The 13,735-nt window shown below is 49.4% G+C and overlaps 1 protein-coding gene across 1 annotated transcript in view; it reads right to left on the bottom strand.

Moving 5' to 3' along the window:
- Window positions 1–13,150, bottom strand: part of itgb2 (integrin, beta 2) — a gene marked incomplete at its 5' end in the record, with an annotated part of 23,888 nt that extends 10,738 nt beyond the window's left edge. Inside the window, 9 exons of the mRNA XM_079254788.1 lie at window positions 4,951–5,091; window positions 5,178–5,267; window positions 5,345–5,440; window positions 6,176–6,334; window positions 10,427–10,668; window positions 10,851–11,021; window positions 11,166–11,367; window positions 12,669–12,763; window positions 13,102–13,150. Coding sequence (XP_079110914.1) covers window positions 4,951–5,091; window positions 5,178–5,267; window positions 5,345–5,440; window positions 6,176–6,334; window positions 10,427–10,668; window positions 10,851–11,021; window positions 11,166–11,367; window positions 12,669–12,763; window positions 13,102–13,150 — 1,245 coding nt within the window. The remainder of the gene's footprint in view (window positions 1–4,950; window positions 5,092–5,177; window positions 5,268–5,344; window positions 5,441–6,175; window positions 6,335–10,426; window positions 10,669–10,850; window positions 11,022–11,165; window positions 11,368–12,668; window positions 12,764–13,101) is intronic.
- Window positions 13,151–13,735: the final 585 nt, after the last annotated feature.

The following is a 13,735-nucleotide window of genomic DNA, read 5'->3' as shown; positions in this document are numbered from 1 at the left end:
AGCCAGGCTCAATGGAAGAGGGATCCCACCCCAGCTACTAGCCAGGCTCAATGGAAGACGGATCCCACCCCAGCTACTAGCCAGGCTCAATGGAAGACGGATCCCACTCCAGCTACTAGCCAGGCTATATGGAAGACGGATCCCACCCCAGCTACTAGCCAGGCTCAATGGAAGAGGGATCCCACCCCAGCTACTAGCCAGGCTCAATGGAAGAGGGATCCCACCCCAGCTACTAGCCAGGCTCAATGGAAGACAGATCCCACCCCAGCTACTAGCCAGGCTCAATGGAAGAGGAATCCCACCCCAGCTACTAGCCAGGCTCAATGGAAGACGGATCCCACCCCAGCTACTAGCCAGGCTCAATGGAAGAGGAATCCCACCCCAGCTACTAGCCAGGCTCAATGGAAGACGGATCCCACCCCAGCTACTAGCCAGGCTCAATGGAAGAGGAATCCCACCCCAGCTACTAGCCAGGCTCAATGGAAGAGGAATCCCACCCCAGCTACTAGCCAGGCTCAATGGAAGACGGATCCCACCCCAGCTACTAGCCAGGCTCAATGGAAGACGGATCCCACCCCAAGCTACTAGCCAGGCTCAATGGAAGACGGATCCCACCCCAGCTACTAGCCAGGCTCAATGGAAGACGGATCCCACCCCAAGCTACTAGCCAGGCTCAATGGAAGAGGAATCCCACCCCAGCTACTAGCCAGGCTCAATGGAAGACGGATCCCACCCCAGCTACTAGCCAGGCTCAATGGAAGAGGAATCCCACCCCAGCTACTAGCCAGGCTCAATGGAAGACGGATCCCACCACAAGCTACTAGCCAGGCTCAATGGAAGAGGAATCCCACCCCAAGCTACTAGCCAGGCTCAATGGAAGACGGATCCCACCCCAAGCTACTAGCCAGGCTCAATGGAAGACAGATCCCACCCCAGCTACTAGCCAGGCTCAATGGAAGACGGATCCCACCCCAGCTACTAGCCAGGCTCAATGGAAGACAGATCCCACTCCAGCTACTAGCCAGGCTCAATGGAAGAGGAATCCCACCCCAGCTACTAGCCAGGCTCAATGGAAGACGGATCCCACCACAAGCTACTAGCCAGGCTCAATGGAAGAGGAATCCCACCCCAGCTACTAGCCAGGCTCAATGGAAGACGGATCCCACCACAAGCTACTAGCCAGGCTCAATGGAAGAGGAATCCCACCCCAGCTACTAGCCAGGCTCAATGGAAGAGGAATCCCACCCCAGCTACTAGCCAGGCTCAATGGAAGAGGAATCCCACCCCAGCTACTAGCCAGGCTCAATGGAAGAGGAATCCCACCCCAGCTACTAGCCAGGCTCAATGGAAGAGGGATCCCACCCCAAGCTACTAGCCAGGCTCAATGGAAGACGGATCCCACCCCAAGCTACTAGCCAGGCTCAATGGAAGACAGATCCCACCCCAGCTACTAGCCAGGCTCAATGGAAGACGGATCCCACCCCAGCTACTAGCCAGGCTCAATGGAAGACAGATCCCACTCCAGCTACTAGCCAGGCTCAATGGAAGAGGAATCCCACCCCAGCTACTAGCCAGGCTCAATGGAAGACGGATCCCACCACAAGCTACTAGCCAGGCTCAATGGAAGAGGAATCCCACCCCAGCTACTAGCCAGGCTCAATGGAAGACGGATCCCACCCCAGCTACTAGCCAGGCTCAATGGAAGACAGATCCCACCCCAGCTACTAGCCAGGCTCAATGGAAGACAGATCCCACCCCAGCTACTAGCCAGGCTCAATGGAAGAGGAATCCCACCCCAGCTACTAGCCAGGCTCAATGGAAGAGGGATCCCACCCCAGCTACTAGCCAGGCTCAATGGAAGAGGGATCCCACCCCAGCTACTAGCCAGGCTCAATGGAAGAGGAATCCCACCCCAGCTACTAGCCAGGCTCAATGGAAGAGGGATCCCACCCCAGCTACTAGCCAGGCTCAATGGAAGAGGAATCCCACCCCAGCTACTAGCCAGGCTCAATGGAAGACAGATCCCATCCCAGCTACTAGCCAGGCTCAATGGAAGACGGATCCCACCCCAGCTACTAGCCAGGCTCAATGGAAGACGAATCCCACCCCAGCTACTAGCCAGGCTCAATGGAAGACGGATCCCACTCCAGCTACTAGCCAGGCTCAATGGAAGACGGATCCCACCCCAGCTACTAGCCAGGCTCAATGGAAGACGGATCCCACTCCAGCTACTAGCCAGGCTCAATGGAAGACGGATCCCACCCCAGCTACTAGCCAGGCTCAATGGAAGACGGATCCCACTCCAGCTACTAGCCAGGCTCAATGGAAGACGGATCCCACCCCAGCTACTAGCCAGGCTCAATGGAAGACGGATCCCACCCCAGCTACTAGCCAGGCTCAATGGAAGACGGATCCCACCCCAGCTACTAGCCAGGCTCAATGGAAGACGTATCCCACTCCAGCTACTAGCCAGGCTCAATGGAAGACGGATCCCACCCCAGCTACTAGCCAGGCTCAATGGAAGACGGATCCCACTCCAGCTACTAGCCAGGCTCAATGGAAGACGGATCCCACTCCAGCTACTAGCCAGGCTCAATGGAAGACGGATCCCACCCCAGCTACTAGCCAGGCTCAATGGAAGACAGATCCCACCCCAGCTACTAGCCAGGCTCAATGGAAGACGGATCCCACTCCAGCTACTATCCAGGCTCAATGGAAGACGGATCCCACTCCAGCTACTAGCCAGGCTCAATGGAAGACAGATCCCACTCCAGCTACTAGCCAGGCTCAATGGAAGACAGATCCCACCCCAGCTACTAGCCAGGCTCAATGGAAGAGGGATCCCACTCCAGCTACTAGCCAGGCTCAATGGAAGAGGAATCCCACTCCAGCTACTAGCCAGGCTCAATGGAAGACAGATCCCACCCCAGCTACTAGCCAGGCTCAATGGAAGACAGATCCCACCCCAGCTACTAGCCAGGCTCAATGGAAGACGGATCCCACTCCAGCTACTAGCCAGGCTCAATGGAAGAGGGATCCCACTCCAGCTACTAGCCAGGCTCAATGGAAGACAGATCCCACCCCAGCTACTAGCCAGGCTCAATGGAAGACAGATCCCACCCCAGCTACTAGCCAGGCTCAATGGAAGAGGAATCCCACCCCAGCTGGGAAGGATGGATCAAGTGTTTACATCTGAGAAGTGAAACCTTTGTTCTTCAGACATTTTCTGCTTTTTCCTGTATCTGAGAAACGTGGCGTTCTTCTGCTGCCACCTGTCTGACCTGCAGTATCTGCATCTCAAGCTTCCTTCTGTCTGCCTTTTGCACTACAGTTCTGAAATGCCCATAGGCCATTCACATTATTGAGTTCCTGTTCTTTATATAATATTATTATTATTATTATTATTATTATTATTACGCCAATTTTTGCCGTGCTACTACTCCTGCACCGTTCAAGTCACTTCAATCATTCAGATCTTAAACTGTGCAGCTCCTTCAGGACATGTGCGGTCCGATTTTTTTATTTTAAATCTTTGTAGTTTTTGAGATATTTAGCATTTTGAAAATATAAATTCAGCCTTGTGATTGGATGAAAGTCCTTCAAATCCAATCCAGATTGGACATTGAAAAAATTCAGCTCTGCAATTGGTCGGTTTTTGCATTATGAGCTGAAAACTGCTTCAACGGGGGTTCGGAGCTCTGCACCGGTTTACAGTGTCCGGTCCATCTTGGCCCTGGTCTCCATTGTCTTTCTTACAAAATGTTTGAAACGCAACTCCTCCTACACAGTTTGTCCACTTCAACCATTCAAGTATCAAACTCTTCAGCTCATTCAGGAGATATGTTCTACGACTTTTGGTCTTTGTAATGTTTAAACTTCTAAAGTTATTCAAGTTTTTGTCAATGTATTGAAATCTGTTCTTGTGATTGGACGAAACGGAATTCAGCTCAGCGATTGGTCCATTTTGTGCACCAGGACACAGGTACACATACAAGGCACTGGTTCAAATGCAGCATTTAACATATTAAACAAGCTGTTGCTTGTGTGATGACATGCAGTTCTGCAGACTGCTCAGTGTGAACTATTGGTCTCAGCTCCACACTTCAAGGAACAAAGGAATTTATTTACAAATGTCCCAGTTAAATATGAAGGATTTGTTCCAACAATGCTCCCTGCAACATTTCAACACTTTGATAAATCTTAAACACATTAAAAAAAAAGTTTTTCACATTGAACAATAAAGTCTGTCACATCTTTACTGGAATTTAGTTCAACCATGCACATATTTTTAGAATCCCACTAATTACACTGGAAGTGGAAAAAAAAGACATTTCCATGCCAATTGGAAAAATGTCCACTTTTTTTCCTGAAGACAACTAAGAGTGCTAGTGGTGTAGTAAAGTCAATGTGCTTGAAAGCAGAAGTTCATGGGTTCAAATCCCAATGGATTGAACCCATGTTTAACCCATGTGTTTATTTTTTCAATTTCTTAAACTTATGCAACTTCATTTTAATCATTCAGCATAGTTCAATAAATGGGCATTCACATTGCTATTATTTCAATAATAGCTGGTTCTAGTTATTATTATTATTATTATTATTATTATTATTATTATTATTATTATTATTATTATTATTATAATAAGTAATAATGATAATGATATCATCATCAAAAAGGGCCAAAATTATTGCAGGATTTAGACTGGGAGAATACTTGGGGAGGCTTCTTTGAGAGGGTTCATGGTGGGATAAAGGATGAAGCTGCTCAGACCAAGTATTCAGAACTGGACCAACATTGGTTCTGACTCAGATTCTGGTTAAATGTATGTGAATGTGTTTTAAAAGTTTACTGGAGTTTTAAAGAAATGAAGCTCAGTGCTTTTGCACAGGACTGATAAACAAAACTAAAATGGGGTGGTTAACTTTCTAATAAAAAGTTGGAAAACTAACCTCTTGATTCACGTTGACATCATTACAAACCCCTTTGCTTTCGCTGGCTGGTTCTGGGTTTGAACAATCCTTTGGCTTGTACATTACTGCTACATTGTCAGGAAGGTTGTCGTGGGTCACTGTTACTTTGGACGATAACCGCTGTGTTGGATTGGGAAAGATTATCAGATGTCATTTGGGAAGAAATGGAACACGTAGAAGTGAAACCACAAAGAACAGACTCGTACATTGTAGGCGTCTTTAATCAGCTGCACAACATTTGAAGAATCTTCTGTCAGAACTCCAACCTCGGATTTTGGAATCATGTTGGAGAGTTGCTGGAAAAACATTAAAACCAGTTTGATTAAGTCAATATTTGTTGGTGGTAAATAAATGAAAGGCTGTTTTTATTCACCTCGTAAACAGTCATCATATTTTCTGTCACAGCAAATATTGGCTGAATGTTGTTCTTCTCCAGCTGCATGGCCAGTTGTCCGACAGAGGGGTAGTCCTGCACACAACAGTGACATCTGTAAAATGGTTTCAGCACTCTTCTCTGAAGGTGTGAGGGACTGGTCCTCATGGACGTGGTTGGGGACATCTAGTGGCTTGTCCTCGATGCATCGGCAGGAACAAAACTTAATTCTCGTGGGGGTCTGAGAAGTCTGATGTGATTGGTTGGACTTTTGAGATGGACGGGGTTAACGCAGGAAAACATGGAGCAGTATTTTTGCTACTGCAGGTTGAATGGAGAGTTTTAAAAAAAACAGCTGATGGAGGTGGTGAGAAAAAACATGGACAACCACCCCGACAGTATGCGAAAAAAAAACATTTCTTGCAAAGTATGTGATAAGGCCCCTAAACATGTCTTCTAAGTCTTCCACCACTTCTGCTGCTATCGATGCTTTGACCTTCCACATAGTCAAACTGGCCCCTGCACTGCCCCCTACTGGTTACTCACATATTGCAGCTTGTGAAAATGTAACGTCAATTTCCAAGGACATGAAACGCTTAAAACAAAAGTAAAATCTGTGATTCTGTCATGACAAACATGTGAACATGATTAAAATTAGATACTTAGTAATAGTCAGAAAATAACCATCATAAAGTCTAAAAAAACTCTCTTCTACATGCATTCCATTTTCAAAGCTGGTGCTGATGGGTTAGGGTTCTAGCCTGCATCTTGAAAACTATGAAAGTTTTAACATGAGCAGCAATAATAAAATTACACACTATTCATACGTACCATGTCACTGCTCATGGAATAAAGGTTGGTTTCCATGTGGCATCTTTCATCATTGGGTTCCAGAATGCCAGCCAGTTTTCCATCCCCGGCCATGTGGAATCCAGCATCGGTAGCCAGAACTATCAACCGAGTGCTGCTGTTTCTCCAACCTATTTTATCCTGAACATTAAGGAATGTGTTGAAAGACTTTCCAACATCCTGCTGGAACCACACATGTACAACCACAGGAACATATCCCTGTAGATCACCTCAACCTGGTGGAGACAGAGGAGGTCTCAGGAGATAGACGGGCTAGAGGAGGAGATAGAGGAGGTCTCAGGAGATAGACAGGCTAGAGGAGGAGACAAAGGAGGTCTCAGGAGATAGATGGGCTAGAGGAGGAGACAGAGGAGGTCTCAGGAGATAGACAGGCTAGAGGAGGAGACAGAGGAGGTCTCAGGAGATAGACAGGCTAGAGGAGGAGACAGAGGAGGTCTCAGGAGATAGACGGGCTAGAGGAGGAGACAGAGGAGGTCTCAGGATAAAGACGGGCTAGAGGAGGCGACAGAGGAGGTCTCAGGATAAAGACGGGCTAGAGGAGGAGACAGAGGAGGTCTCAGGAGATAGACAGGCTAGAGGAGGCGACAGAGGAGGTCTCAGGATAAAGACGGGCTAGAGGAGGAGACAGAGGAGGTCTCAGGAGATAGACAGGCTAGAGGAGGAGACAGAGGAGGTCTCAGGAGATAGACAGGCTAGAGGAGGAGACAGAGGAGGTCTCAGGAGATAGACAGGCTAGAGGAGGAGACAGAGGAGGTCTCAGGAGATAGACAGGCTAGAGGAGGCGACAGAGGAGGTCTCAGGAGATAGACAGGCTAGAGGAGGCGACAGAGGAGGTCTCAGGAGATAGACGGGCTAGAGGAGGAGACAGAGGAGGTCTCAGGAGATAGACAGGCTAGAGGAGGCGACAGAGGAGGTCTCAGGAGATAGACGGGCTCGAGGAGGCGACAGAGGAGGTCTCAGGATAAAGACGGGCTAGAGGAGGAGACAGAGGAGGTCTCAGGAGATAGACAGGCTAGAGGAGGCGACAGAGGAGGTCTCAGGAGATAGACAGGCTAGAGGAGGCGACAGAGGAGGTCTCAGGATAAAGACGGGCTAGAGGAGGAGACAGAGGAGGTCTCAGGAGATAGATTGGCTAGAGGAGGAGACAGAGGAGGTCTCAGGAGATAGACGGGCTAGAGGAGGCGACAGGGGAGGTCTCAGGAGATAGACAGGCTAGAGGAGACGACAGAGGAGGTCTCAGGATAAAGACGGGCTAGAGGAGGCGACAGGGGAGGTCTCAGGAGATAGACAGGCTAGAGGAGACGACAGAGGAGGTCTCAGGAGATAGACAGGCTAGAGGAGACGACAGAGGAGGTCTCAGGATAAAGACGGGCTAGAGGAGGCGACAGGGGAGGTCTCAGGAGATAGACAGGCTAGAGGAGACGACAGAGGAGGTCTCAGGAGATAGATTGGCTAGAGGAGGAGACAGAGGAGGTCTCAGGAGATAGACAGGCTAGAGGAGACGACAGAGGAGGTCTCAGGAGATAGATTGGCTAGAGGAGGAGACAGAGGAGGTCTCAGGAGATAGACAGGCTAGAGGAGGAGACAGAGGAGGTCTCAGGAGATAGACGGGCTAGAGGAGGAGACAGAGGAGGTCTCAGGAGATAGACAGGCTAGAGGAGGAGACAGAGGAGGTCTCAGGAGATAGACAGGCTAGAGGAGACGACAGAGGAGGTCTCAGGAGATAGACAGGCTAGAGGAGACGACAGAGGAGGTCTCAGGAGATAGATTGGCTAGAGGAGGAGACAGAGGAGGTCTCAGGAGATAGACAGGCTAGAGGAGGAGACAGAGGAGGTCTCAGGAGATAGACGGGCTAGAGGAGGAGACAGAGGAGGTCTCAGGAGATAGACAGGCTAGAGGAGGAGACAGAGGAGGTCTCAGGAGATAGACGGGCTAGAGGAGGCGACAGAGGAGGTCTCAGGATAAAGACGGGCTAGAGGAGGAGACAGAGGAGGTCTCAGGAGATAGACAGGCTAGAGGAGGCGACAGAGGAGGTCTCAGGAGATAGACAGGCTAGAGGAGGAGACAGAGGAGGTCTCAGGAGATAGATTGGCTAGAGGAGGCGACAGAGGAGGTCTCAGGAGATAGACAGGCTAGAGGAGGCGACAGAGGAGGTCTCAGGATAAAGACGGGCTAGAGGAGGAGACAGAGGAGGTCTCAGGAGATAGATTGGCTAGAGGAGGAGACAGAGGAGGTCTCAGGAGATAGACGGGCTAGAGGAGGCGACAGGGGAGGTCTCAGGAGATAGACAGGCTAGAGGAGACGACAGAGGAGGTCTCAGGATAAAGACGGGCTAGAGGAGGCGACAGGGGAGGTCTCAGGAGATAGACAGGCTAGAGGAGACGACAGAGGAGGTCTCAGGAGATAGACAGGCTAGAGGAGACGACAGAGGAGGTCTCAGGATAAAGACGGGCTAGAGGAGGCGACAGGGGAGGTCTCAGGAGATAGACAGGCTAGAGGAGACGACAGAGGAGGTCTCAGGAGATAGATTGGCTAGAGGAGGAGACAGAGGAGGTCTCAGGAGATAGACAGGCTAGAGGAGACGACAGAGGAGGTCTCAGGAGATAGATTGGCTAGAGGAGGAGACAGAGGAGGTCTCAGGAGATAGACAGGCTAGAGGAGGAGACAGAGGAGGTCTCAGGAGATAGACGGGCTAGAGGAGGAGACAGAGGAGGTCTCAGGAGATAGACAGGCTAGAGGAGGAGACAGAGGAGGTCTCAGGAGATAGACAGGCTAGAGGAGACGACAGAGGAGGTCTCAGGAGATAGACAGGCTAGAGGAGACGACAGAGGAGGTCTCAGGAGATAGATTGGCTAGAGGAGGAGACAGAGGAGGTCTCAGGAGATAGACAGGCTAGAGGAGGAGACAGAGGAGGTCTCAGGAGATAGACGGGCTAGAGGAGGAGACAGAGGAGGTCTCAGGAGATAGACAGGCTAGAGGAGGAGACAGAGGAGGTCTCAGGAGATAGACGGGCTAGAGGAGGAGACAGAGGAGGTCTCAGGAGATAGACAGGCTAGAGGAGGCGACAGGGGAGGTCTCAGGAGATAGACAGGCTAGAGGAGGAGACAGAGGAGGTCTCAGGAGATAGACAGGCTAGAGGAGACGACAGAGGAGGTCTCAGGAGATAGATTGGCTAGAGGAGGAGACAGAGGAGGTCTCAGGAGATAGACAGGCTAGAGGAGGAGACAGAGGAGGTCTCAGGAGATAGACAGGCTAGAGGAGGCGACAGAGGAGGTCTCAGGAGATAGACAGGCTAGAGGAGGCGACAGAGGAGGTCTCAGGAGATAGATTGGCTAGAGGAGGAGACAGAGGAGGTCTCAGGAGATAGACGGGCTAGAGGAGACGACAGAGGAGGTCTCAGGAGATAGACAGGCTAGAGGAGGCGACAGAGGAGGTCTCAGGAGATAGACAGGCTAGAGGAGGAGACAGAGGAGGTCTCAGGAGATAGATTGGCTAGAGGAGGAGACAGAGGAGGTCTCAGGAGATAGACAGGCTAGAGGAGGAGACAGAGGAGGTCTCAGGAGATAGACAGGCTAGAGGAGGCGACAGAGGAGGTCTCAGGAGATAGACAGGCTAGAGGAGGCGACAGAGGAGGTCTCAGGAGATAGATTGGCTAGAGGAGGAGACAGAGGAGGTCTCAGGAGATAGACGGGCTAGAGGAGACGACAGAGGAGGTCTCAGGAGATAGACAGGCTAGAGGAGGCGACAGAGGAGGTCTCAGGAGATAGACAGGCTAGAGGAGGAGACAGAGGAGGTCTCAGGAGATAGATTGGCTGACTGCTCTGCTTGCTCCTGCTGAGATCGCGTACGCTGAGCTTTGTGATGTTTAACCAGATTGTTCCTGCATCCTGGCAGGTCCTGTGTGTCTGGAACCATCAGTCAGATTTCATAAATAGAAAAATACATCAAAACTTTGTGCATCATTTAGGAAGCAGACAGAGTGTTATACATGAGACAAACCCATACTCTGACTCTGGCATTTATCTTATGAGTCCTGAACTCTGAGATCTCTCCTGACAGTAAAAGTCCGTCCTATCTCATCTTTTCTCTTCTTCTGTCTCTGGATCTTCTTCTTTTCCTCTAGTGTCATCTTGCATTGCAATGTCTGATTAGCTGCTTTTACAGGTTGAGGTTGATACAAATGCAAATGAATGTGTTTGGTTTAGTCCCTACCCCACAGACAGCCGCCTGCATCATGGCATCCAGACTTCCTTCAGGAGTGTCCAAGTTCCCAGAAATGTGTTGCTTTCCCACTTCGCTTGTAAACTTGTCTTTGTCTGATGTCATGCTAAGCACATGTCTGTAGCCAAAAGCAGCCTGACACTGCTGCTCTTTTTCATCACATGGCTTCTCCAGTTTCTCCTTGTTGGTGTTGGTGTAAGGAAGGACAGCCTTATCAACGAAGGCACCAAAGCCTGGAAGGATATAGAATGCAGTCAATTCCTGTCTTCACAGCATGCAGTGGATAAAATGCAGATTGTGTTCTTCTTCTGGGGAATTTGGCTGTAACTCAGATTTGTTGGGAGGCAGAAGGCTTGCACTGTAACTTCTGAACATTTAATGAAGCACTTTTTAGATTAATCACATAATTTTTTACCTATTTGTCCTTTTTTGGTGATTTCGTTCAGAGCATTGAAGAGTTTTTCACCCAGGTCTTTAACATTTGCTAAATCATCTTTCATGGAGTATGAAAGGTCCATCAGGTAGTAGAGATCCACCGGATAACCTTCTACTCTCTTAAACATCACTGAGAAGGTGGTGGGAAGCCCTGTAAATGCAGACGAGAGAGTAGCGCATGTATGATTTACACACAAATAAAACTTCAGGGACGTTTGGTTAAAATACAAATGTTTGAGTGAAACACATGAAATCGTGACTTTCACTGCTTGAACAGGAGGGATATTCTGCTGACCAGGTCGCAGAGTCAGGTGGATCTTCTGTGGTCTGAGCTGGACGGGTTCCTGCTGGACAAACGATGCAGACAGAGGAACATCCTCAGTCTCGTTGATCTGATTCTCAGGGAAGATGATTTCTTCCTTCTCGCAGCCACTGGACTGTAGTCTGTCCGGCGTGTCACAGCGAACTGCCTCCGGTTCACCAGGCTTGGTGTAATTCTGCATTAAAGGAAGGAAATGAACTGGGGAATGATATTGTTTTAATCGTACACAGTTTTTACTGAAATCCTGCCATTCTGGAGAACGGAAGTCCACCCTCTTTTTATTTCTAAGAGGAAATAAAGTTCTGTTCCTCAGCAGGCAGTAAAACTCAGTAAGTCCCACCTCAGACTGACAGCATCACACTGTCATTATTTACTGAAAAGAAACCAGAAGTCAGAACCAGAACCATTGTGATGCAGTCTGGTCAGCTGGTTATCTGTTAGACCTGCTGTGTTTATGAGAAGGATGGAGAATCAGCTGATTTAGCCGAAAAACTGGGAAGAATTGTTCTGTGTAACTGGTTTAAGTCCTGTTTAAAAGACTGGGACTATTTTGTGTCTATTGATAACTATAAGAAAATGACCTGTGGCGTTCCCCAAGGCTCCGTCCTGGGGCCTTGGTCTTTAACCATCCGGTTAAACACTGCACGTTTCACAACTTCCATGATTTAAATGAAGACAAAACTCAAATCACAGCTTTTAGATTAAAACTGAGTTTCAAACAGCAGAATTTATAAACAAAAGTTATAAAACAGAATTCAGGCCAGAAACCTGTGAGGGGCCCTGGAGTAATCAGGAAACTGGATCAGAGGACTCAAGACCTCACTAAGACCAGGAAACTGGATCTTAAAACTCCAGTCCCCACTAAGTACTGTGAAATGTACCCGTTTTAGTATAGTTAGTAAGTTATAGAGGATGGCATGTATGGAACAAGATGGAAATATGATAAAACAATCTGCTACGTTTTCTTTATTTATAAGAAAAGAAATAAAACTAGTGGAGGATTCTGCATCACATCGATTTACAACTTAAAACTGGATTAACTGAACTGAACGAAGACCAGGGACGTGGATCCTGACCAAGATCAGAAAACTGGATCATAGAGCCTCAGTTCTTCTGGTCTGTGATGACCCAACAGGTCCCCTCAGGATCAGGTCTTCTTCCTGGTCTCCCCCTGTTTCTGGGGTCAGAACTAAATGTGATCCGAGAACAAATCTATCCAGATACAAGTCAAACGGGTGACTGAAGGCAGAAATGGGTGTTTGCTGTTGAAGTCAAAGTTACAACTTTTCTGTCTTTTATCATAACAGCTGTTCAGCATTTACTGTCTGACTTGATCTGATTCTATTCTAACTCCAAGTCTTTACTTAAATTCTCTCATTTCATTTTCAAGGTTGTTTTTCCAGCAGTGAGAGATGCTTCCTTTGCAAGCCGCTGTCATGCTTTATGGAAAACACTCCAACAAACTTCCTGTCTCACCAGCTTTTGGCACCATGCGCAGTGCGGTCCCGATCCGATGCAGTCAGCGCACGAGTTGACAGCGGACTTCGTACACTGCTTCTGCTGACACAGTCCTGCGGAGAAAAGCCCCAACAGTGTGCTACACATTCATCATGATGCACAAAATAACAGGTGGATGTAAATATATAGTTGTATATCTTTATATATATGTGTGTGTGTGTGTGTGGAAGGAGGCTCCTTATCTTCCAATGCAGGAAAACCCAACAGGAAAAGACATCCCCCCCCCCCCCCCCCCCCCCCCCCCCCCCACACACACACACACACACACACATATACACTAACACACACGCCTGGTCACGCTGCTGTACAGGCAATGAAAAATCTTCCGACTGAAATAGTTGAAAAGATGTGAAACTGTCTGGAACCGACTGAAAGAGTTTTTATGACTTACCGTTTCTGCTCATCAGTAGAAGCAGAAGTAAAACGTAGCAGAGAGCCATGTCCTGATGACAGAAAACACAAACGTAAGGTGCTTTGCAACAATCAGAAGATCAGAGCTGGAAACATGTCAGCTGCTTAAGTTGAACATTTAGACCCCAAACACAGCCGCACTTCTGTCCAGTTGAATGGGAACTCTGTCCCAGACAGAAGGCTTTAACTGCTTTTCTAGTGTCAGCCGCTGCTGCAGACGGCGCTGCTGCAGACGGCGCCGCTGCAGACGCCGCTGCAGACGCCGCTGCAGACGCCGCTGCAGACGCCGCTGCTGCAGACGGCGCCGCTGCAGACGCCGCTGCAGACGGTGCTGCTGCAGACGCTGCTGCAGACGCCGCTGCTGCAGACGCCGCTGCAGACGGTGCTGCTGCAGACGCTGCTGCTGCAGACGCTGCTGCAGACGCCGCTGCTGCAGACGGCGCCGCTGCAGACGCCGCTGCAGACGGTGCTGCTGCAGACGCTGCTGCAGACGCCGCTGCTGCAGACGCCGCTGCAGACGGTGCTGCTGCAGACGCTGCTGCTGCAGACGCTGCTGCAGACGCTGCTGCAGACGCCGCTGCAGACGCCGCTGCTGCAGACGCTGCTGCTGCAGA

The sequence above is a fragment of the Telmatherina bonti genome (genome assembly GCF_933228915.1).
Source record: "Telmatherina bonti genome assembly, chromosome: 15".
Classification (NCBI taxonomy): Eukaryota; Metazoa; Chordata; class Actinopteri; order Atheriniformes; family Telmatherinidae; genus Telmatherina; species Telmatherina bonti.
Note: the sequence above shows the minus strand (reverse complement) of the source record. Positions and strands in the feature narration are given on the sequence as shown.